The sequence below is a fragment of the Pleurodeles waltl genome, chromosome 10, assembly GCF_031143425.1.
Source record: "Pleurodeles waltl isolate 20211129_DDA chromosome 10, aPleWal1.hap1.20221129, whole genome shotgun sequence".
NCBI lineage: Eukaryota > Metazoa > Chordata > Amphibia > Caudata > Salamandridae > Pleurodeles > Pleurodeles waltl.
Genome location: NC_090449.1, coordinates 501,759,543 through 501,781,131, shown reverse-complemented (window position 1 = coordinate 501,781,131; position 21,589 = coordinate 501,759,543). Strand labels below are relative to the sequence as shown.

Genomic DNA, 21,589 nt, shown 5'->3' with positions numbered 1-21,589 from the left:
GGGATCGCAAAGCCTGCTGGGAGAGTGATATATATAATGCAAGCAGTGACTTTGGCATGGCACACAATGAGTGAGCCAAGTCATGTTTTCACCTCTAGCTGGACCAAGACACTCAGCCTACACTGGCAGTTTGCATGTGCTAGATGAGGGGTCCAAGAGTGTGGCACAATACATGCTGCAGCCCTTAGGGACCTTCTTTAGTACCCATGCCCTAGGAACCCGGGGTACCATTTGTTATGGACTTCCTGGGATACTTCCAATGTCCCATGTCAATTATAAACAATCAGACAAGTTTGTTTTAAGAGAAGAGCACTGGCACTAAGGGCTGATTATCAGGCCTTCATCCGCTGTCAGAGTAAAAAAAACAGCATCCAGTAGTTCTAAAAGCCGTCAAAAAGTTCAGGGGGGTGTATCTGCAATAAAGCCCAGTTTCCTACAGTCCATAAAGACCAAACGGGTAAAATGTACATCACAAGAAACCTGACTGTCCAGACAGAAAGATTTTGTGATCACGTGTAGTGACGCCCATGCTGCTGTCTGACAGACATCCAGGACAGTGACTCTGCAAGCTAACAGTGGTTGCAGCCTTAGCTCTGGCAGAATGAGTGTGTAAGCCTTCAGAGGGTTACTTTTTGGCTAATGCGTAGCAGATTTTTATGCAAGGCACCATTCATCATGAGATGGATCTTCTCTGCACAGACCTTCTCTTCTTCACCCCAACATACTAAACGAACAGTTGGTTGTCCACCCGGAACTGTTTGGTACAATCGAGGAAGAACAACCTTCTTTTTGGATCCAGGCGGTGGGGTCTATCTACTTCTTTAGAAGAATAAGGCAGAGCAAAGGAGGTAGGCAAGATGATATTCTGGCCTATATGAAAAGAAGTCACAATCTTTGGAAAGGATGAAGCACAGGTCCTGAGAACCAGTTTGTCTTGAAAGGAAGTTTTGTAACAAGGGTGCGCAGAGTGCCTGCAGTTTGCAGACAGTCCTGACCGATGTTATGGCAACCAGAAAAGCCATTCTGATGGTGAGTAGGCAAATTAGGCAATTGTGCAGAGGCTCAAAGGATACACACGAGGAATGTTGAGACCAGGTTGATGTCCCCATTGGGGCGTGATGAATGGTCTTGGAGGGCTGAGGTGTTGAAGTCCCTTAAGGAAATGGGTCACAGCAGGTGACTTAAACAGAAAACGTTGTTCCAGCAACTTCAAAAAAGGCTAGATGGCTGATGAATAATATTCAACAGTGCTCAGATCAGAGCCCTGCTGGGCCAGAGAAAGAAAAAACAAAACTTGAGAGGGGTCCAGAAAGAGGGTCAATATCAATCAATCAATCAATCAAGGATTTATAGAGCGCACTAATCACCCGTTAGGGTCTCAAGGTGCTGGGGGGGGGAGCTACTGGTCGCAGAGCCATGTCTTGAGGTGTTTCCTGAATGTCTAGAGGTCTTGGGTTTGGCGAAGGTGGAGCAGTAGGGAGTTCCAGGTCTTGGCAGCTAGGTGAGAGAAGGATCTTCCTCCGGCGATGGTGCGGCGAGGCTGGTGGAGCGAAGATTGCGGGTGGGGGTGTGGAAGGGGAGTCTGTTGTTGAGGTAGGCTGCACCTGTGTCGTGGAGGGCCTTGTGTGCGTGGATGAGGAGTTTGAAGGTGATCCTCTTTGATACTGGTAGCCAGTGAAGGTCTCTGAGGTGGGGGAAATGTGGTTGCGGCATGGGATGTCCAGAATGAGGCGGGCGGAGGCGTTCTGGATTCTTCGCAGCGTTGTTAGGAGTTTGGTTGTTATTCCTGCATATAGGGCGTTTCTGTAGTCCAATCGGCTGCTGACCAGGGCGTGGGTGACAGGTTTCCTGGTTTCAACGGGAATCCACTTGAAGATTTTGCGGAGCATGCGGAGAGTGTTGTAGCAGGAAGAGGAGATGGCATTGACCTGCTGAGTCATGCTGAATGTGGAGTCCAAGATGAAGCCTGGGTTGCGTGCGTGGGTTGTGAGTGAGGGCGCGGTTCCTAGGGAGGTGGGCCACCAGGAGTCATTCCAAGTTGAGGGGTTGGTGCCAAAGATGAGGATTTCTGTCTTGTCTGTGTTTAACTTGAGGTGGTTTGATTCCATCCAGCTGCCGATGGCGTGAAGTCCATTGTGGAGGTTGTTTTTTGCAGTTGTAGGGTCTTTCGTGAGGGAGAGGAGAGGCTGAGTGTCATCTGCGTAGGAAACTATGTTGATGTGGTGGGTTCGGGCGATGTTGGCGAGGGGGGCCATGTAAACGTTGAAGAGCGTGGGGCTGAGCGAAGATCCTTGGGGAACGCCACAGATGATTCTGGAGGCTTCTGACAGGAACGGTGGGAGGCAGACTCTCTGGGTTCTGCCTGAGAGAAATGATGAGATCCAGTCGAGTGCCTTGTCGCGGATTATTTATAATAATCATATTCATGTCACAAACTTGTCCCAATGGCAAACGCATATGGTCTTGGAAGAGGGGTGTCTGGCTGTCAAGTTAACATCACAGACTCCGGCAGGAAGGTCAAAAGCTGTGAAATGCCACTGCTCAATCTCCACTAATGAAGGCATAGAGTACGCAGATTTGGGTGCAAGACCCCACCCTGTTGCTGCAACAGAAGATCCTACCGAAGGGGCAGCCTAATTGGAGGACCGATTCTCAGACTCTGGGCATGGAGAGTATGGGATCCCGAACTCCAATCTAGAGCCACAAGGATGACTTGATCCTGATCTCCATGAGAACTTTGGACAGGAGTCATATAGACAGAAAGGTGTCCAGGAGGCCTGAGTTCCACTAGAGAAGACAAGTGTCTCAGAGTGAGATTTGCCTTGGAAACTCCAGTGCACTGAACACCTGACACTGCATGTTCTCGGGGTGAGGAACAGATATAACCAAGGCTCTCCTGAATCTTGAAATAGACCTTGCAACAATCTCCAGTTGGAAACACCATTCGTGATCCGAGGCATAGACAGCTGAGAGAATCTGCTCTGCATTCAGAGACCCCACCAGGTGTTGTGCTACCAGGAAATTGCCCTGGCGCTCCAGCCATGTCAAGCGGCACAGAGCCTCTTGGCAAAGATTTCACAACCCCACCCTGTCTGTTGCAGTACCATATGGCGGTAGTGTTTTCCGTAAGTATGTGAACCAGCCTTCCCCTGATGGAAGGAAGAAAGGATTTCAATGCTAACTGGATCACCTGAAGCTCCAACAAGCTGATATGTAGCCCAGACTCCACCGAAGACAAGGCTCCTCTCATCTGCACTTCTCCCAGGTGGCTGCCCCAACCAGAAGCCCAGGAGTGATACATCTGTCACTACAGTCAGCTCTAGTTGAGGAAAGGAGAGGGGTCTGCCACTGACCCAGTCACGGTTTGTCAGCCACCACTGCAGGTCTTTTGCAGTTTCCACTGAGATCTGAACCAGGTCAGAGAGACTTCCCTGTTGCTATGCCCACTGGAACTTCAGGTCCCACTGCAGTCTGTATATTCCAACAGGCTAGAACCTGAGCTATGGTGACCATCTTGAACTACACTTTCTTCAGGAAGAGACTGAGAAGTGCAGGTCTAGAATAGGATGGAGTCCCCTCTCTTTTTGGGCACCAGAAAGTAGCTGAAATAACAACCAGAACCAATCTCTGATGCTGGCACCCTTTCGATGGCCACTTTGGACAAAAGGGCCAACACTTCCCGGCAGAGTAAGGAGAGATGGTTCTCTGTTAGCCCATCATAAGTGGGCCGCATGTAGAACCCACTTGTCCAAAGTTATGGATTACCAGTGGGGCAGGTGATAGCAGAACCTGCCCCCCACTGGGCCCCCGTCCTGGAATAATAATGAACTAAAATGGTTTTAAGGCAGCGGCTGCTGGAGGTGGTGGACTTGCCCGACCTATGGCCGGTGTTCCCACGTGGGTTGTGTGAACCGCGTCCACGACCAAAGTTGGCTGGGAAGGAAAGGATGAGTTTGCCAGCCACTACCACAGTAACGAACGGAAAGGGCAAAAGGCAGTGGTGACACTAAAATTGTGGGGGGGGGGAGGGCAATGGAGAGGTCCAAAGACATGGCTGTAACTCTGCTATCTTTGGAGCACTCCAGCACACAGAGTCTGCCTTTTCACCAAAAAGGCGGATGCCATCAAAGGGCATGTCCATGAAGGAATATTGGACATCCCCAGAAAACCCAGTGGTTGTCAACCAGGCGTGGCATCTAGGGGCCGCTGATGATGCAATCATTCTGGCCAGTGAGTCAGTCATATCCAGGCAACATGTGATGGTAAACTTTTCTGCATCGCAACATCTCATATGGTTTGGGTGAGTATTGCTCGGGTCTCTTTCAAGACCATAAGCAGCACCTGTGCAACTGAATCCCACACAGTGTGTGGGTACTGGTCCAAAAGGCATGTGGTGTTCACCAACTGCAGTATTAAGGCTGCCAGAGGAGAACATCCTCTTGCCAAATGTATCCAGCTTTTGAATTCCCTATCCGGTGGTGTGGTAGGGAAGGTTCTGGGAATGATTCTGGAGAAAGAGGCTTCATTCACCAAGATCTATGGGGTGGAGTACTGAGTGAGGAAACTGGGGTCCCAGAGGGGCGGAGCGATGGCAGCGGGCAATCGTCCTATGCACAGGAGCCTCCGTGCAGGACTTGCACCACTCCACAAGCCAGGCATCAGTGAGGGCTTCCGTCAACGGAAGGAGAGGTTCCGAAGGGGTAACTCCTGGCTGAAGCGCCTCCGTAAAGATGTTAGTCTTGATTGCCACTGAAGGCAGCTGAAGGTCCAGGACCTCAGCCGCCCTCCGAACTATCACTGCCATTGAGGCTCCCTCCTCCCTATCCACAGGGGGAGTAGGAGAGACCAAACCAGTGCCCATCGAGGTGTCTACCCACTGGCATCCACCAGTTCCTCATACCAGTTATCCTCTGGTTCATCTATAGGTGATGGAACGAATAAGAGTCCTCAAACCCCTCCCATTTGTCTCCCCCTCCTTGACTAACAAATGTAAAAGGCATTGGCTCCGACTCAAAAGTTTATGGATCCAGTTTGACGCCTGGGAAATATTCTAAGGTAAGAAATCTGCAGCAAGAAACTTCTATCAGTCAGTTAAGATTATGGCCTGCCTGAGCCCATGGGGTGGAGTTGGGACATCCTCTTAACATTGCTGTTCTTTGCCTACAGGGAGGTACCACAGAAGGGACTTAGATTTAGCCCATTTGAGCTATATGGTCACCCAATAAGGGGACCTCTCAGTTTGGTGAAGAAGTGGTAGGGGGAAGCTCTCAAAGCACCCCCCTCCCCCACTCCATTAATCCCTCATCTAGCCCAGTGGTGCTGGTACCTAACGCTGCCCCACCACAGAACTCAGGTTCTGCATAGAGTACTAGGGCTCTACTCAGTCACCAAGACTGAAGCACACACCATCCCCCAAGCTGGTGAACTCATTGAAGGGCTGGAAGCTGCCAAGTTCCTGAGAGCCTTTCATTTTACATTAGGAAACTGGCAGACTGCCTGGACTGAGAGAGCAAAAGAGGTCAGTATTCTGTACCCAGAGGGCCACTTCTGACTCAGGGTAAAGCGCTTTCGAATAAAGAATGCCCCCTGCCACCTTCCAAAGGTTGGCCAACAGGATCCTGGCTGGAATCGAGACCTTTAGTGTTGCATACCTGGCTGACACAGCTGTCTACAGTATCAGCAGGGGCAACCACCTGTACTACTTCCAGAAGAATCTTTATGCCCTGCAGCAGACAGGTCTGACTATCAGGGCCAGCAAGTGCCAGATAGGGCAGGAAACTGCTGTTTATCTGGGACAATTGGTGGATGGGAGCAAGGTGAGGTCCCTCCCGGCCAAGATTGAGACTATCCAGGCCTCGCCGCCCCTCAAAAGTCAAGAAGTGAGGGCCTTCCTGAGCCTCGCTGGATACTATAGGTGTGTTTAGGGTTATGGCATCATTGTCACCCCTTTAACTGAGCTCACATCTAAGAAGCAGCCCAAAAAGCTGATCTGGACAGAGGTCCACCAGAAAGCTTTTGACACCCTCAAGAAGGCCATGTGCACAGCACCTGTACTCAAGGACCTTAATTGCACCAAAGGATTTATAGCGCAGACTTACGCTACAGAGTATGGCATAAGGGCTGTACTGTCACAGTTAAATGAGGAGGGCCTAGCCAACCTGCAGCCTTCATCAGTAGGCTGTACTTCCCAGGTAAAAGAGGTGTAGTCCTATTGAAGAAGGGTCTTTTGCTGTGGTCTGGGCACTGAAGAAGCTGAGTCCATACCTGTGAGATTCACTTGCAAGTTTACACAGACCCTTCAGATAGCTCATGCAAATGCGGGGTGAGAAATCCAAACTGTTGATGTGGCCTATCTCCATACAGGGAATGGCCTTCATGGAGGAACACCATCCTGGGTCGACCACTGCAATGCTGATTGTCTGTCCAGGTTCTTCCACCTTAGTGATAAGAACTCCCAGGGGGTTGGATAGTTCCCCTCACTTTCAGTTGGCGTGGGGGGGCTTTTGTTGGGCTTTTGTTAGGCCAGTCAGTCTTAGAGTGATCTTCCCCCAAATAATATGTGTTCTCCCCTTCTGTTTTGCCGAAATAGTTTTTGTTGGTGTTGAAAAGGCCCTTTCTGCAGGGTTATCCCCAATTCTTTTGCCTCTGACCTCCTGTTTTTTATTGTATGCTGAATTTCATTTTAGCTGGCTTTAGGACTCTGGGAACTTTACTACTGCTAACCAGTACTAAAGTGCATATATTCTCTGTCTAGAATGTATTGGCGATTGGTTTATCCATTATTGGAATATATGATTTACTAGTCAGTCCCTAGTAAAGTGTATTGTGCGTGCCCAGGGCCTGTAAATCAAATGCTACTAGTAGGACTGCAGCACTGATTGTGCCACCTACTTGAGTAGCCCTGTAAACATGTCTCAGACCTGCCACTGCAGTGTCTGTGTGTGTAGTTTTAAACTACCATTTCGACCTGGCAAGTGTACCCACTTGCCAAGCCCAAACCTTCCTTTTACTACATGTAAGTCACCCCTAAGGTAGGACCAAAGCAACCCCATGGGGCCATGTGTATTTAAAAGGAAGGACATGTTCTGGAGTGTTCTACATGTCTAGATAGTGAAATCCTGCTAAATTCGTTTTTCACTATTGCAAAGGGTAACACAGGGTTTTCCAAAGGGTATCTTGGGGATTGCCTTGAAATATCTTTTAAATGTAAGTTCCCATTGGGAGCAGATTGAGATATGGAGTTAGGGGTCTATGAACTAACAAATTTAAAATATATCTCTTGGCGAAGTTAGTTTTTGAACTGTATGTTTGAAAATGCCACTTTTAGGAAGTAGACATTTTCTTGCTTAACCATTATATGCCTCTGCCTGTCTGCGGAATACACGTCTGGGTCAGGATGAAAGAAAGGCAGTTTGTGAATTCACTCTAGACAGTCACACAAAGGAAGCTGAGGTGTGCCTTGCATATCCTGATGGGTTTTCCTGGGCGAGAGTGGCGGGAGGAGCTGACACTTTCACCTGAATAAGGCTGTTTCTACCCTTACGCATAGCAGTCTCCAACCCCCTGGAACGTTTCTGGGGCAAGAGCAGGAAAGGCCGGACATTGGGCGCTTTCCTTTGAAGTTTGCTTACTTCAAAGGCCGAAATCAGTATAGGTACTGGACCTCTGAGACCACAACTATAGAACACTTCTGGACTGAGAACATTCAACTACGAAGAAGAGATGAATGTCGTAGGAGGGACTTCCACTCAAATGTTGCTTTGTTGTGCTGGCCTGTTTACTGTTTCTGCCCTTGGAGTGAAAGGACTGCACTATGCTACCCCCTGAGACTTTTTAACAACAGGAGGCAAGCTCAGTTCAGGTCCGTGGAGAACCTTGGAAAGCAGAATGTAGAAAGCAAAGACTTCATCAGCAAGTGCCTGGGTTCTTCTGCTGAGAGTCCTGACTTGTCAAGTGGGGCCAACTCCAATCCCTTGTAAGTGTACGCTGGTGACCTGAAGGTGAAAATCCACGCACCGATCCATCGCAGCAAAAAAATTAAGCAGAGGCGGTCCCGCAGCTGGAGAATTGAAGCAGTGCCTGTCTCGCTGCAGCAGAATCTACACAGCACCTGTTTTCCTACAGCTCCATCAACATAGCATGTCTAGATTTTCCATGCATCGTCCCTGGGGCACCAATTTTTCATCAAACCCTGCACGACAGTAAGGAACTGAGGCTTGTGTCTGGAATTCAAAGCATAGCCTTTCTTACAAGGAAAGAACTGACGCATCACCTCCCCTGCCAGTAAGGAACTGACTCATCGCTTTGCTTTTTGGCACCTCTCCTCCCCTGCACCTCCTATTGTCTTTGTTTTTGACATATCCCAGGTACTTTGTGCTAAAAAGATGCTAAAAAGATACAACCATTGATTCCTATGGATTAAGCTCATTCAAACTTTTAAAAAGTGATATCTTTACTGGTATATGTTGGATGATTTTTGTCGATTTGGTCTTGTTTTATTCAGATACATTGCCCCTGAGATAAGCCTGACTGCTTGTGCAGAGCTACCAAGGGGGTGAGTAGGGGTTATCTCATCTGTGTGGCTTCCGTTCCTGGACTACAGTGAAGGTCCTTGCTTGGACAGGGTGCAAACCACTGCCAACTAGAGACCCGTTTCTAACAGTTTGCCTTATGATTCTGTGCACTTTATCAGTGTTAACCAGTGCCAAAGTACTTGTGCTGAATCCCTATGTCTTGGTAAAATTGGCTTACAAGACAATTGTCATATTTAGTTTACTAGTAATACCCTAGTAAAGTGGTATACTGTATAGCCAGGGCTGGTAAATTAAACATTAGTAGGCGTGCAGCACTCATTGTGACACACACTTAGATAGCCCCTTAAAAATTATCCCAGGTTTGCTACTGCAGCCTGTGAGCAATTCTAAACTGCCAATTTGACTTGGTAAAATAAACTACTTATCAAGCCTAAAGCTCCCTTTTTAATACATATGTCACCCCAATGGTAGTCCTCAGACAGACCACAGGACAGGTGCATTTTTAAGTTTTATGTGTCCTGGTACTGAAAAACTCAAAATTGTTTTTTACTGTGTGAGGCCTAACTCTCTCCTATAGAGTAACATTGGGCTACCTGATTACATTTAATAGATGATAACTTTTCTTTAGGAGCAGGTATATATGTCATGCTTGGTGCCTAAGGCATTGTAATTTTAAATCTTTTTTAATTGTAAAGTCTGATTTTAAGTCACAATTCTGAAAATGCCACTTTTAGTCCTAACCTTTTGGTGCTTGTAACCTATGCCTGAGCCACATGACTGTTATTGACAATTGCAATTTGTGTATTCCTCCCAAACAGTCTCACAATAAAAGGAACTGGAAGTTGATAGGATGGGCCATCAAAGCAGGATTGGAGAGACAGCTGTGCAAAGTCCCATCCACTTCAAAGACAATGCCATAGCTCACACAAAGAGTTTCACACTAGGCTATTGTGACTGCAGACAGACTCCGATCAGTTCAGGCAGGCAGGAAATTCCAGACACTTCTGTGGTGGGAAAACTCAAAACGTTTCTTTCACTTTAAAAATAGCACCAGTTATAAAATAGGCCCCTCAGAGCCACTCTTTAGTTCACTTCTGCACCTGGGAAGGACTCTCAGAAGACTGCCCTGCTGCCTGAGGCCAGCTGTGCACTTCAGAGGACTGCCCTGCTGCACCAAGAGAACTGCCCTGCTGCCTGTCCTGCGCCCTCAGAGGACTGCCCTGCTGTTCAAAACCTGCTTTCCTGCTTGAATTCAAGATTTTCAGAGTGAATCCAAAGGCTAGTTGGCTGGTCTTCATATCAGCGCCTCAGGGACAGAAAAGAGACTAACCACCTTGAACCCACACATGGACCCACCCTGAGGCCGATCTGACCCTCCAAGTGCAGTGGTGCCCCTCCGGTCCTGGACCCTTGGAAAATGTGCTAAAGGTGCCCAGATAGCCTAAATCTAAAACCAGGGACTAAAATGATTTTGTGCCAAAAGGTGCTCTGAGAACCAAGAGGAGTCCATGACCTACCCTACCTGCTCGCAGGGCCACCCAAGGTACATTACCGGTCGGTCTGACTTTGTGGCAGCTCACATTATGTTCTTCTCCACAGGAGCAAATCCTGTTTATTGGCTCCTTGTTGAGCCCTCATCAGCTACAGCGTGCAGTCTCATCCCGCTGGAAATTTCTGACTTCCATAAAAGAAACAAAGGACCTGATTTAGAGTTTGGCGAGGGGGGGGGGGGTTAGCCCGTCCACTGTATCATAGCTATAGAACCTATAGAACTTGAAATACGACGGGTGGGATATCTTCCGAGTTTGTGACAGAGTAACCCCTTCTCCAAACTCTAAATCAAGCCCTAAGCCTGAACATAGTAATTTTTACCTCAACTTCATCCAGCGTCTCCCCAATAATTACGCCTCCTCCGTGGAAACTGCCAGCTGCCCTGCCACTCTGAACTTTACCTTCTCAGACATTTTTCTTCAAAACATTCTTCTAAATCCGAAAGTAAGCAGAGACCGGACCCAATCCATTTAGTGTATCCGAACAGCACTCCATCGTTGTCAGCCATAATGTCTGACTTAGCCCTGATGTCATGTGACTAAATATCCACAGTTGGCGCTTTTAGCTCTTAGGTGCTATGTTTCACTTTAAGCTTTAAAAAAAAAAACTTAACTCTGGTTCTACTGATTGAATTTCATTTGTTTTGGTATAAAATAGTATAATAAAATGTACTCTGTTTCTAAATTCAAATGGGAATTTTCTTGTGTTGTGTTTTCACTTGATTACTATAAGTGCTGCATTAATACTTTACACATTGCCTCTATGTTAAAGTGGACTACTTTATGCCAAGCTACCAGAGGGTTAAGCACAGGATGATTTACTGACTTTTTGTGGTTCACTCTGGTTAGGATTAGGATGATGGCTGTTGCTTCAGTAGGGTTTCAACCGCCCACCCGCAACCAACAACCCAATTTCTCACAGCTATGTACTGGGCCTCAACGTGTATCCATCTACAAATTGGCTAACCATGTAAACAACAATGGGCTTTGGAGACCCTCCTGAATTTCCTGAAGCTAAAGATCAGTCAGACCATCATGTTCTGCACTCTTTGTAGTCTGTTGATGGCAAATCTGGGAGGGTCAAAGAGCAGGCATTGGTATTATACAGTCAGAAAATGATAGGAGATTTGACCACTAAGGACCTAAGTTGAAGTAGGATTAAAGGAAATATTTTCTTCAAAATCCTCAGCTGATGGAAACAGGACATGACAACAGAATTAATCTGAGAGTTGGGTTTGAGTTCTTACACCAGAAGGAATTGCAGGCTTTTACTTTTTCTGATGAAATAGGCCCTGTCTGAGATTGAATAGGCATTGTCCATGAGTAACAATTTGTATTCCTGGCCAAGCATCAGCATCTCCTTTCTGGAGGCACTAAGCTTGAACGAGTTAAGATCTATCCAATAAAAAACTGCAGAAAGACATATGCTAATTCAAACATGAATGTCCTCTACTAATTTGTTGAATCCCAGAATAATCTAAGAGTCAACTGCACCACTTTAAATCCATATGCTTCTAGGATGGAGATACATATTAAAGAGAATAGGAAGTGTGAAGGATACCAAATCTATCGTCCTAAGGGCATGAGTGAAAAAGAGGAGGAATTATGGGTAATTGTCTCTTAGATAACTATTCTCCAGGAAGACCAACTTTCTCAATTTGCTAGATCGTGATAGAATGGTCACTTGTGTCAAACACAGCAGAAAGATCAAGCAAATGAGGGCAGTGGGAATGTTCTTATCCCGACCCCATTTATGTTCATTTATGACTGCCAGTATGCAATCTCTGTTCTTAGGCCGTACTTAAACCTCATCTGGAACACATCAAGTAACCAGATCATCTGCTAGAAATATGGAGAACCAATGGTATAAACAAATCTCCCCTATCTTAGAGGCATATGAGACTAGAAAATATCTTAATCTGAGACTGGAGTGTGCGGTTCTGGATTAAGAGCTCAAATCAGAGACTGGAGGGTGGGGTTCGGAGAATAATAGGCTGCAATGTAAGTCTAGAGATGCCATTAGTCATTACATGACATGCTGAGAAGGAGGAGGTTCAGACGTAAGATGTCATGGTGCAAGACTGAACATTTTAGGAATACAAATTTAAGATCAGACACAGAGAAAAGGTGTGAAATTGTAACTAGGTCCAGAATTAAGAACAGAAATGTTTTTCACATACAGGGTACTGTCTACGTATGTCAGGTGAGGTCAGACTTTTGGTAGAAATATTAGAAACACTTACAGTAAATTCAAAGGCCTCTAATACAGACCTAGTGGGTCATTGGTACTATAAAATCAACCAATTAGCATGCAAGACTCAAACGCAGAGCTAGTGTTAGGCCCGGGGATAGTGTTAGGGTGAGGATCTGTATGAAGACTTACCAGCAAGCTAGGATGCAGAGCCCAGTGAAGAGGATGATGGGAATAGGATAAGATGCACACAACAGCCCATGGGTATAAAAGGCCCGCGATATCCTGTCGCGCAGCTTGTCAGTCAGGCTCATCCTCCTGGGCTGCTGTCACCTGCCCGCCATCACGGGGTGTGTCAAGAAGTTAGCAGTGGCAAGCCATTGATGGCAGCTTCTTTGATGTGCACCATGGGGTCAGGGGCCTGTAAAAAAAAAAAAGAGATAAAGAGATCAAACAGAAATTATAGGGAGTGTTACCTGCACTTTATATATACACTGTATGTTAACAGGAATGTGATCAAGTGCTGTAATCAAGAGTTGCAATGTTATAGCACCATGAGCACCAACGAGCCACAGATCAGTAGTGTTTCTCCCTAGTTTGTAATTTTGTATTTTTTAGCCTATTCTTTGAAAATCTGAAAATAACCTGAACCCATTTTGTCCACACACATTTTTGCAAATCTCTAAAGAGGTGCATCTTTATATGAATAAATATATAGTTGGTCTTTTGTAAACAACCAGAAGATGTACAGCAGTAGATTAAAAGTCAAAATCAATGCGAGTGAATTCAGAGTCATGCAACAGCTTCAGAGGTCACACAGAATAATGGTAGTAAATCACATTGTTTATGTCGGCTTGTACCGTCATGCTCTCCTACAGGAACCATTTGGGTATTTCAATCTCTGACACCTGGAGGCAAAAGGGTGTCTGTTTAGCCTGCACCTGTGTACCACAAAACACTCACACGAAAGATGCACATATAGGTGTGTAGTCAAGCACCACTGTTGTTGCCCTTTCTCCTTATTAGAATTGATACCACTACCAATTTATTTCCATTTTTATAGGATTTAAAAAGACCTTTGGAGCACTTTACAAAAGAGTGCACAGATATATTATAGAAAAGATTAACTATATGTAGCCAGGAAATGATTCAAATGTTGCACATGCAGAGGTTTAAAAGACAAGAAACAGCAAGTAAAGATTGGATAAACTGGTAATACCAAGTGCAGAATAATATTCCAGGGGTTCAGGTACCAAGCCAAACAAATGGGTTTAGCAAATGTATGCACAGTATGAGGTCACAGAGCCCTTAATTTGGAGACCGGTGTGTTGCAGAGGTGTCGCCATCAGTCTGAGAGAATTAGCTTGCTTTACTGGCAATGTGAGGGGTTAAATTTCAAGATCTCTGAAACTGCAGGCAGACCTTAATATGCAGTTGGCTTGGTATGGGAGCCATTTAAGTTTAGCAATAGAAGGTGTAATATGGTCAAACGTTGTCTTCTTTGTAATTAACTCTAAGGCAGCATGAAGGACGGAGGTCCACCGTCAAGATCAAGTCACAAAACTACCAGTGTCTGTACAACTTGTCTAAGATCTTCTTTGGAAATGAGTCTCTTAATCAATATGATCCATCTCAGGTGGTGTTGGGCCCCTTTGATCAATTAGTTTACAAGGGCATCTAGGTCTAGTTTGTGATCTCAAATGAATACTAGATGATTTTGCATTTTCTATAAGCTCACATGAAAAACTTGCTTCTTTGAGAGGCATAAGCCTATAGTCAGCTGTTTTGTTTCGGAATCTAAGATTATCATTTCTTATGTTTTAGTTTTAGACTACATCTGGACTCTGAGCTTTGTGTTCTGGAAAGGTAATCTTTAATATGGTGGAAGGAGGACTTATTATTGTAAGTATGAATTTCTTTATCTGTTTTGCTGTACATTTGGCCAGGATATTTAAAAAGGCAAACAAGTAGTTTTTGTTGCAGTCAGGATTAGCCTTAGGGTTTTTAAGTATAGGTTACCAAGTCCCTACTTCAAGGATGTGTGACGAATGCTCAAGTTAAGGGATGTGTTAATAATGTTCTTCCACTGCTGAGTAAAGAGGCAATTGCAGATTATGCTGGTTAGAGAGAGCTTGGACTAACTGATACATGACTGGTTTAATTGAGGTGTTTATTTTATGTCTACTTAGAGAGAGGGTTAAAAGATGTACTGGTGTCAGTCAGTAGTTTTAACTGGTAGCCAAACATACAAAGTCAGTCAGCAAAACCCAACGTAGGCATCAAAATCAGGAAGATGAATGAAGAAATTATGAACAGGGCACCTTATTGAGAAATTGAATAACTGGGTAAGCTACTTACCTGCTACACGTATTCTCCGTTGTCAGTATTACCATGGCAAATCAACTCTGGATAACACCTTACCGATTACAACAGATGTCTAGAGCGTGTATAATTCTTCTCTAAGCATGATGTAGGAGACGTCGTGCCAGCTATGTTTCTGATAACAAAACCAGGTACTTGACATCGTCCACCTGGCTTTACTTCAGTTTGACTGTAAACGGCCTTAACAACGCAGGTATTACCATGCATCATTTGCAACTCATGCCTTTACCATGGGTATACCTTTATCATGCAAGGTAAGCATATTTAGAGGGAGAGGGATGGGAGGGGGTAGAGGATGGGGAGGGACAGGGGAGATGGAGTTGGAGGGCGAGAAGGAGAGGAAGGGGGAGGGGGAGAGGGAGGGTGGAGACTGGTAGGGGGAGGGAGAGAGTGTGCACACATGCAAAAATGAGGGGTTAGTGATAGGTAAGGTTAGTATAGGGTGAAAGTTATTTTAAGGATTTAGGGGTGTATAGGGCTATAGGGTGGCAAGGGTATTTTTAGGATTTAGGGCTGGGCAGGGTACAGGATATTAAGGGTATGTTTATGGTTTAGGGGTGGGTAGGGTTACAGGGTGGTAAGGGTGTTTCAGGAGTTAGGGGTGGGTAGGAGTACAGGGTGATAAGGGTGTTTCAGGGTTTGGGGTGGGTAGGATTACAGGGTGGTAAGGGTTTTGTCTGGGTTTAGGGTAGCAATGGTGTCTTTGGATTTAGGGGTGGGTAAGGCTATAGGGTGGTACAGGTGTTTTAGAGTTATGAAGTGGGCAGTGGGTGGAGAAAAGTACCATCTTGCCTGGCATGTTACCCCCATATTTCACTGTATATATGTTGTTTTAGTCTACGTGTCACTGGGACCCTGCCAGGCAGGGCCCCACCTGTATGTGTTCCCTGTGTGATGCCTGTCTCACTGAGGCTCTGCTAACCAGAACCTCAGTGGTTACGCTTTCTCTGCTTTCCAAGTTTGTCACTAACAGGCTAGTGACTAAATTTACCAATACACATTGGCATACTGGTACACCCATATAATTCCCTAGTATATGGTACTGAGGTACCCAGGGTATTGGGGTTCCAGGAGATCCCTATGGGCTGCAGCATTTCTTTTGCCACCCATAGGGAGCTCTGACAATTCTTACACAGGCCTGCCAGTGCAGCCTGAGTGAAATAACATCCACGTTATTTCACAGCCATTTACCACTGCACTTAAGTAACTTATAAGTTACCTATATGTCTAACCTTCACCTGGTGAAGGTTGGGTGCAAAGTTACTTAGTGTGTGGGCACCCTGGCACTAGCCAAGGTACCCCCACATCGTTGAGGGCAAATTCCCCGGACTTTGTGAGTGCGGGGACACCATTACACGCGTGCACTGTACATAGGTCACTACCTATGTACAGCGTCACAATGGTAACTCCGAACATGGCCATGTAACATGTCTAAGATCATGGAATTGTCACTCCAATGCCATTCTGGCATTGGGGGGACAATTCCATGATCCCCCGGGTCTTTAGCACAGAACCCGGGTACTGCCAAACTGCCATTCCGGGGTCTCCACTGCAGCTGCTGCTGCCAACCCCTCAGACAGGTTTCTGCCCTCCTGGGGTCCAGGCAGCCCTGGCCCAGGAAGGCAGAACAAAGGACTTCCTCTGAGAGAGGGTGTAACACCCTCTCCCTTTGGAAATAGGTGTGAAGGCTGGGGAGGAGTAGCCTCCCCCAGCCTCTGGAAATGCTTTGATGGGCACAGATGGTGCCCATCTCTGCATAAGCCAGTCTACACCGGTTCAGGGATCCCCCGGCCCTGCTCTGGCGCGAAACTCGACAAAGGAAAGGGAAGTGACCACTCCCCTGACCTGCACCTCCCAGGGGAGGTGCCCAGAGCTCCTCCAGTGTGTCCCAGACCTCTGCCATCTTGGAAACAGAGGTGTTTGTGGCACACTGGACTGATCTGAGTGGCCAGTGCCAGCAGATGACGTCAGAGGCTCCTTCTTATGGGCTCTTACCTCTCTTGGTAGCCAATCCTCCTTCTTAGGTAGCCAACCCTCCTTTTCTGGCTATTTAGGTCTCTGCTTTGGGGATCTCACCAGAAAATGAATGCAAGAGCTCACCAGAGTTCCTCTGCATCTCCCTCTTCACCTTCTGCCAAAGGATTGACCGCTGACTGCTCAGGACGCCTGCAAAACCGCAACAAAGTAGCAAGACGACTACTAGCCACCTTGTATCGCTTCATCCTGCCGGCTTTCTCGACTGTTTCCAGGTGGTGCATGCTCTGGGGGTAGCCTGCCTCCTTTCTGCACCAGGAGCTCTGAAGAAATCTCCCGTGGGTCGACGGAATCTTCCCCCTGCAACCGCAGGCAACAAAAGACTGCATCACTGGTCCTCTGGGTCCCCTCTCAGCACGACGAGCGTGGTCCCTGGAACTCAGCAACTCTGTCCAAGTGACTCCCACAGTCCAATGACTCTTCAGTCTAAGTTTGGTGGAGGTAAGTCCTTGCCTCCCCACGCTAGACTGCATTGCTGGGTACTGCGTGATTTGCAGCTGCTCCGGCTCCTGTGCACTCTTCCAGGATTTCCTTCGTGCACAGCCAAGCCTGGGTCCCCGACACTCTAACCTGCAGTGCACAACCTTCTGGTTTGTCCTCCGGCGTCGTGGGACTCCCTTTTGTGACTTCGGGTGGACTCCGGTTCACTTTTCTTCTAAGTGCCTGTTCAGGTACTTCTGCGGGTGCTGCCTGCTTCTGTGAGGGCTCCCTGACTTGCTGGGCGCCCCCTCTGTCTCCTCATCCAAGTGGCAACATCCTGGTCCCTCCTGGGCCACAGCAGCATCCAAAAACCCTAACCACGACCCTTGCAACTAGCAAGGCTTGTTTGCAGCCTTTCTGCGTGGGAACACCTCTGAAAGGTTCTTCACGACGTGGGACATCCATCCTCCAAAGGGGAAGTTCCTAGTCCTCTTCGTTCTTGCAGAACACTCAGCACAAACCATGGCACATTCGCAAATATTACGGCCAAAAAAAAAAGAGATGGCATAGAAACATTCAAGCGAAAGGCCTGGGGTGCAGTGAAACACACCAAAGAATTGGCAGTAAGATGTATTGAATGATAAGAGAAGATTGCGTGCATTGGCCAAAGGATGGGTAAGAGATGGGTAAAAAAGGGTGTCCGAGCAGTGGTTAGGACTCAGCGTTTTCTCCAGGTTGATGCAACAACAAGGGAGGCACAAAAAAGTGTGAGATTCTGCACCTGAGCATCGATAGCCACACCAGCAGTGATCATGAAGGCAAAGAAGGTTGGTCTCCCCTAAAGGAACCATCTCATTATAAATAACAAACTGCAGTCCAACTCTTTATCCCACCACATACCAAATGGCAGTTTAGGAAGGCTAAATCAGCAGCTCGCTCAAGATTAGCCTGAATTACAAAGGGGAAACCTTTCTCCTCTTTCCTCATTTCACTGTTGATGTCCCATCAGAAATGTCAGCAATAAATACACGCACACGGTCTTTGAAAGTAACTTTGTGTCCATCTTGTACACACAGAAAGGCCAGAGGCTTCCAAAATTGAGCCCCCACCAAGCCTCCTTCACTCTGGTTTACCCAGACAGGACTATGATATAACACGCAGACTACACACATGCATACAAACACAAATGCGCTGGAATGTTAGCAGGAGCATCTGGATGAGCTTGCAGCAGCAGAAATGTACAAAAGTTGACAAGCAGACCACCAATATCATTTGCCAGGTCTGGTCACACTACTAGATCACTAATACAGTAAGCTGCTTCTACCACTCTACATACTAGAATCTGTGACAGGGACTGTAGTCTACTGCCATTACAGAAACATGACTGCACTGAAGTCGAGGTACAGGTATAGGCCTTCACACACACGCTAGATCAGGGGCCGTCAAATTTGGGGACAGGGCCGCCTAGGGGGGCCTCGAGTGATCACAGGGGGCACCAGGCTCTGGCCAAAAGAAGCATTGTGCAGTTAACAATGTTTTTGTTTTAAGCAGAAAATAATTTATTTCGTTTTTAAAAGGTAACATAACTTAACTGTAATGATTAAATAAGCCTAGACATACTTAAACACTGACACCTTATTAGAATAATTGTGAACATTTTTGAGGGGGGCCTGGTGATTTTTTTCCACCTGAGGGGGGCACAACATTAAAACGTTTGAAAACAACTGCTCTAGATTATCATGCAACGGGGACCAAAACTCCAAAAAACAGGGTAGAAGCTACTCCCAGTTGGGCACTCGGAGTGGGTGACAAATGTACACCATGCCGAGGACATTCCTGCCACAACATAGTGTACAGATGAACTTACAACTATTTCATGTTGACGCCACTTCCTAGCTGGTTTATTTAAAGGGGCTGGGAAGAGAAAGTGAAAGAGAGAGAGGCAAGGAGAGAGATTGGTCATTACACTGAGTGAGAGCAGCACTGAGTGTTACTGACATACAAAACAGGTACACAAGAATAGCAGCAAAGCAATTTCATGTTACACAGAGAACAGATACACTACACTTTATGGAACCAGTTCAGAAGCCATAAGGCTCAGAGTGAACACTAGACAACCCCCCCCCCCCCCAAACTGTGGGAATTGGGTCTGCTTACCTGCGATGTCCTGGGGCTGATCTACTCTGACATCCAAAAACTGAGCATCAAGTACAGCATTTTAGTACTTGACTCTGGGGGTAGCAGAGAGGTAGGGGTGTGTGTGTCTCTCATAAGCTCACAGACTGTTAAAAAAAAAAAACAATTGTTCCACCACAGTTTTAACTTGAATAAGAAAAAGTACTTTATTCTACCCCAACAAAATACTATAAAAAAAAATCTGCTACGATGAGCAAACATACTAACATCTATGGGAAATCGGTAATGATTCACACTGTTTTGAACGATTCACCTTCTCTCTATGCATGGTTGTGATTTTAGGGTCCGACCTTAAGTCATCTTATAGCAATTGAGCCTTTATCACTATCAGGGGGACTAAACAGCAGATTAGTATGTGAAAATCAACAGTCTCAAGAGGCTGTCAGCCTCCGTGGGACCATTTCCCTTTATTGCTGTGCTCAGGACTCCGTTTGGGGGGGTGCACTGCCGCTGTGACCGCCCATCGCAGTATCTTAGCCTGCCCCTGCCTTCATCAGGCACCTCATCACTCTGACAAGGCAGTCACAGATGGGCCTCAAATTGCGGCATGTTATAGAAGCAGCTGTAACAGGCCAGAACATCTCCCTCTTGCATTTAAAATGAGATAAGAACCCAACCCAGGTGACACCTGACAATGGGCGCACTCACCTAAGTAGGTAAGGCTGGAGTCCAAAGGGGGGCTGTAGTTGTTTCTTGAGCTTGTGCTCCAGGATCCCTGTGCTCCAGGATCCCAGTGCTCCAGGATCCCAGTGCTCCAGGATCCCCAGACTGAGGCTTCAAAATGGCCAAGGAGAGGGTCACATTTTCACAGTGCTCTACACACTCCTGCCAACAGAGAAGCAACCACTGGTGGCAGTTTCAGTATTTTAAGCATGATGCGATTCTTGTTGTTGTGGACAACCAGAAGAGTTCTGGTGCGTCCCATAGCCCAGTGGCTCTCCACTCTGGGTACAATTCAATTTTTATTCAAGATTTGGATCTCGGATAATGTCCACATAAAAAAACAGGGCAACATAACAAATAACACAAATCACGTTAATATTATACATTTAAAAAAACAGTAAAAATGTTTAAATCTTTTTGACCAATGACTTCATTCATAGGAGAGAACTGAAATTGTTGATACCAGCTACCATCTTAACCCCATGGGTGCCTGGGGCGAGCTGGTTTCGTCCAGGCACACGGTTCCTGTGTGCTCTGGATGAGACCACTCGTCCTGCACCTGGCCCACTGGGGGAGTGCTAACGCTCCCCTGTGGGCCTCCACACCCCCCAGTCGGGGATGGAAGGGGAATCGCTTCCCCTTCCACCCCTGAGCCCCCCTCCCTTCGGCAATCTGATGACGTCAGTGCGCTCACAGTGCGCCGATGCCATCAGAAGCTGTCGAGGACGCGCTGGAAGCCACTCGCTTCCAGCGCGTCTAGAGAAAGGACATCTAACAGGTGAGTCCTTCTCTTTTTGAGGGTTTTGGGGGGGGAAATCAGACACAGGGGGAAAGGAAAGAGTTTTACCTTTCCCGCTGTGCCTGTTTTCAATGGATTCATGTTTCTGCGATCGTGAAAATGGAACCCCCCACTAGGCACCAGGGATTTACGCTGGCATTTATTTTGGGAAGTGACCCCTTGGGGGCAATAATAAATCCTGTTTCAGCCCCTCCTGGGGGGCAAATCGGCAGTTTTTTCGGCCGATCTAGGTAAAAGCTATTTACTCCGAAAGGAGTATTGTTGACATGCATGAATGACATGTTTGTAGGTGGTGTACTAAATGCAGGAGTGTGTGTGAAATTGTCCTTCGATTTGAGCACAATGATATTTGTGTTGTCATATGTCTAATTTGCTTTTTTCTTTTTAGTGGGATATCACTGGTGATTGCTGTATCTGTGCAGAGTAGTTGCTGGTGAGTAGCTTTTTCAGGCAAGTGAGTGGTATCGTTTTTTAGTACATAACTCTTTGTGATAACGCTACACTTTGTTTATTACTTATTTTAGTGCTGGTTGTTGTTGGCAATCCATTTGTTGTTGGAAAGGATCATGGCTAGCCACAGAGTGACCGCACAGCAGGTTGTTGGCATGCTTTTTGAGTCGTCTTCTGACCATGATTATGAGACTGACTCTGCATCTGAGGCAGAGGAGGAAGTGATAGATTCTGGAAGTGAGTTTTCTGTCCGAGAGGATTCTTATGATGAGGAAGCCACTCTCAGTGCAGATGAAGGGCCTGTTTTAGAGGAGGACATTGATGTGCCAAGAGTGCAGCAGCCTGGGGCTGAAGGGTTTCCTTTTAGAAG

General features: G+C 46.6%; 1 protein-coding gene across 3 annotated transcripts in view; it reads right to left on the bottom strand.

The window, feature by feature from the left end:
• Window positions 1-21,589, bottom strand: part of SCAP (SREBF chaperone) — a 657,412-nt gene that overhangs the window by 500,147 nt on the left and 135,676 nt on the right. For all 3 annotated transcript variants that reach the window (XM_069210888.1, XM_069210889.1, XM_069210887.1), the window contains one exon: window positions 12,468-12,696. In XM_069210888.1, the coding sequence (XP_069066989.1) occupies window positions 12,468-12,589 (122 nt within the window). In that variant the 5' untranslated portion in view covers window positions 12,590-12,696. The remainder of the gene's footprint in view (window positions 1-12,467; window positions 12,697-21,589) is intronic.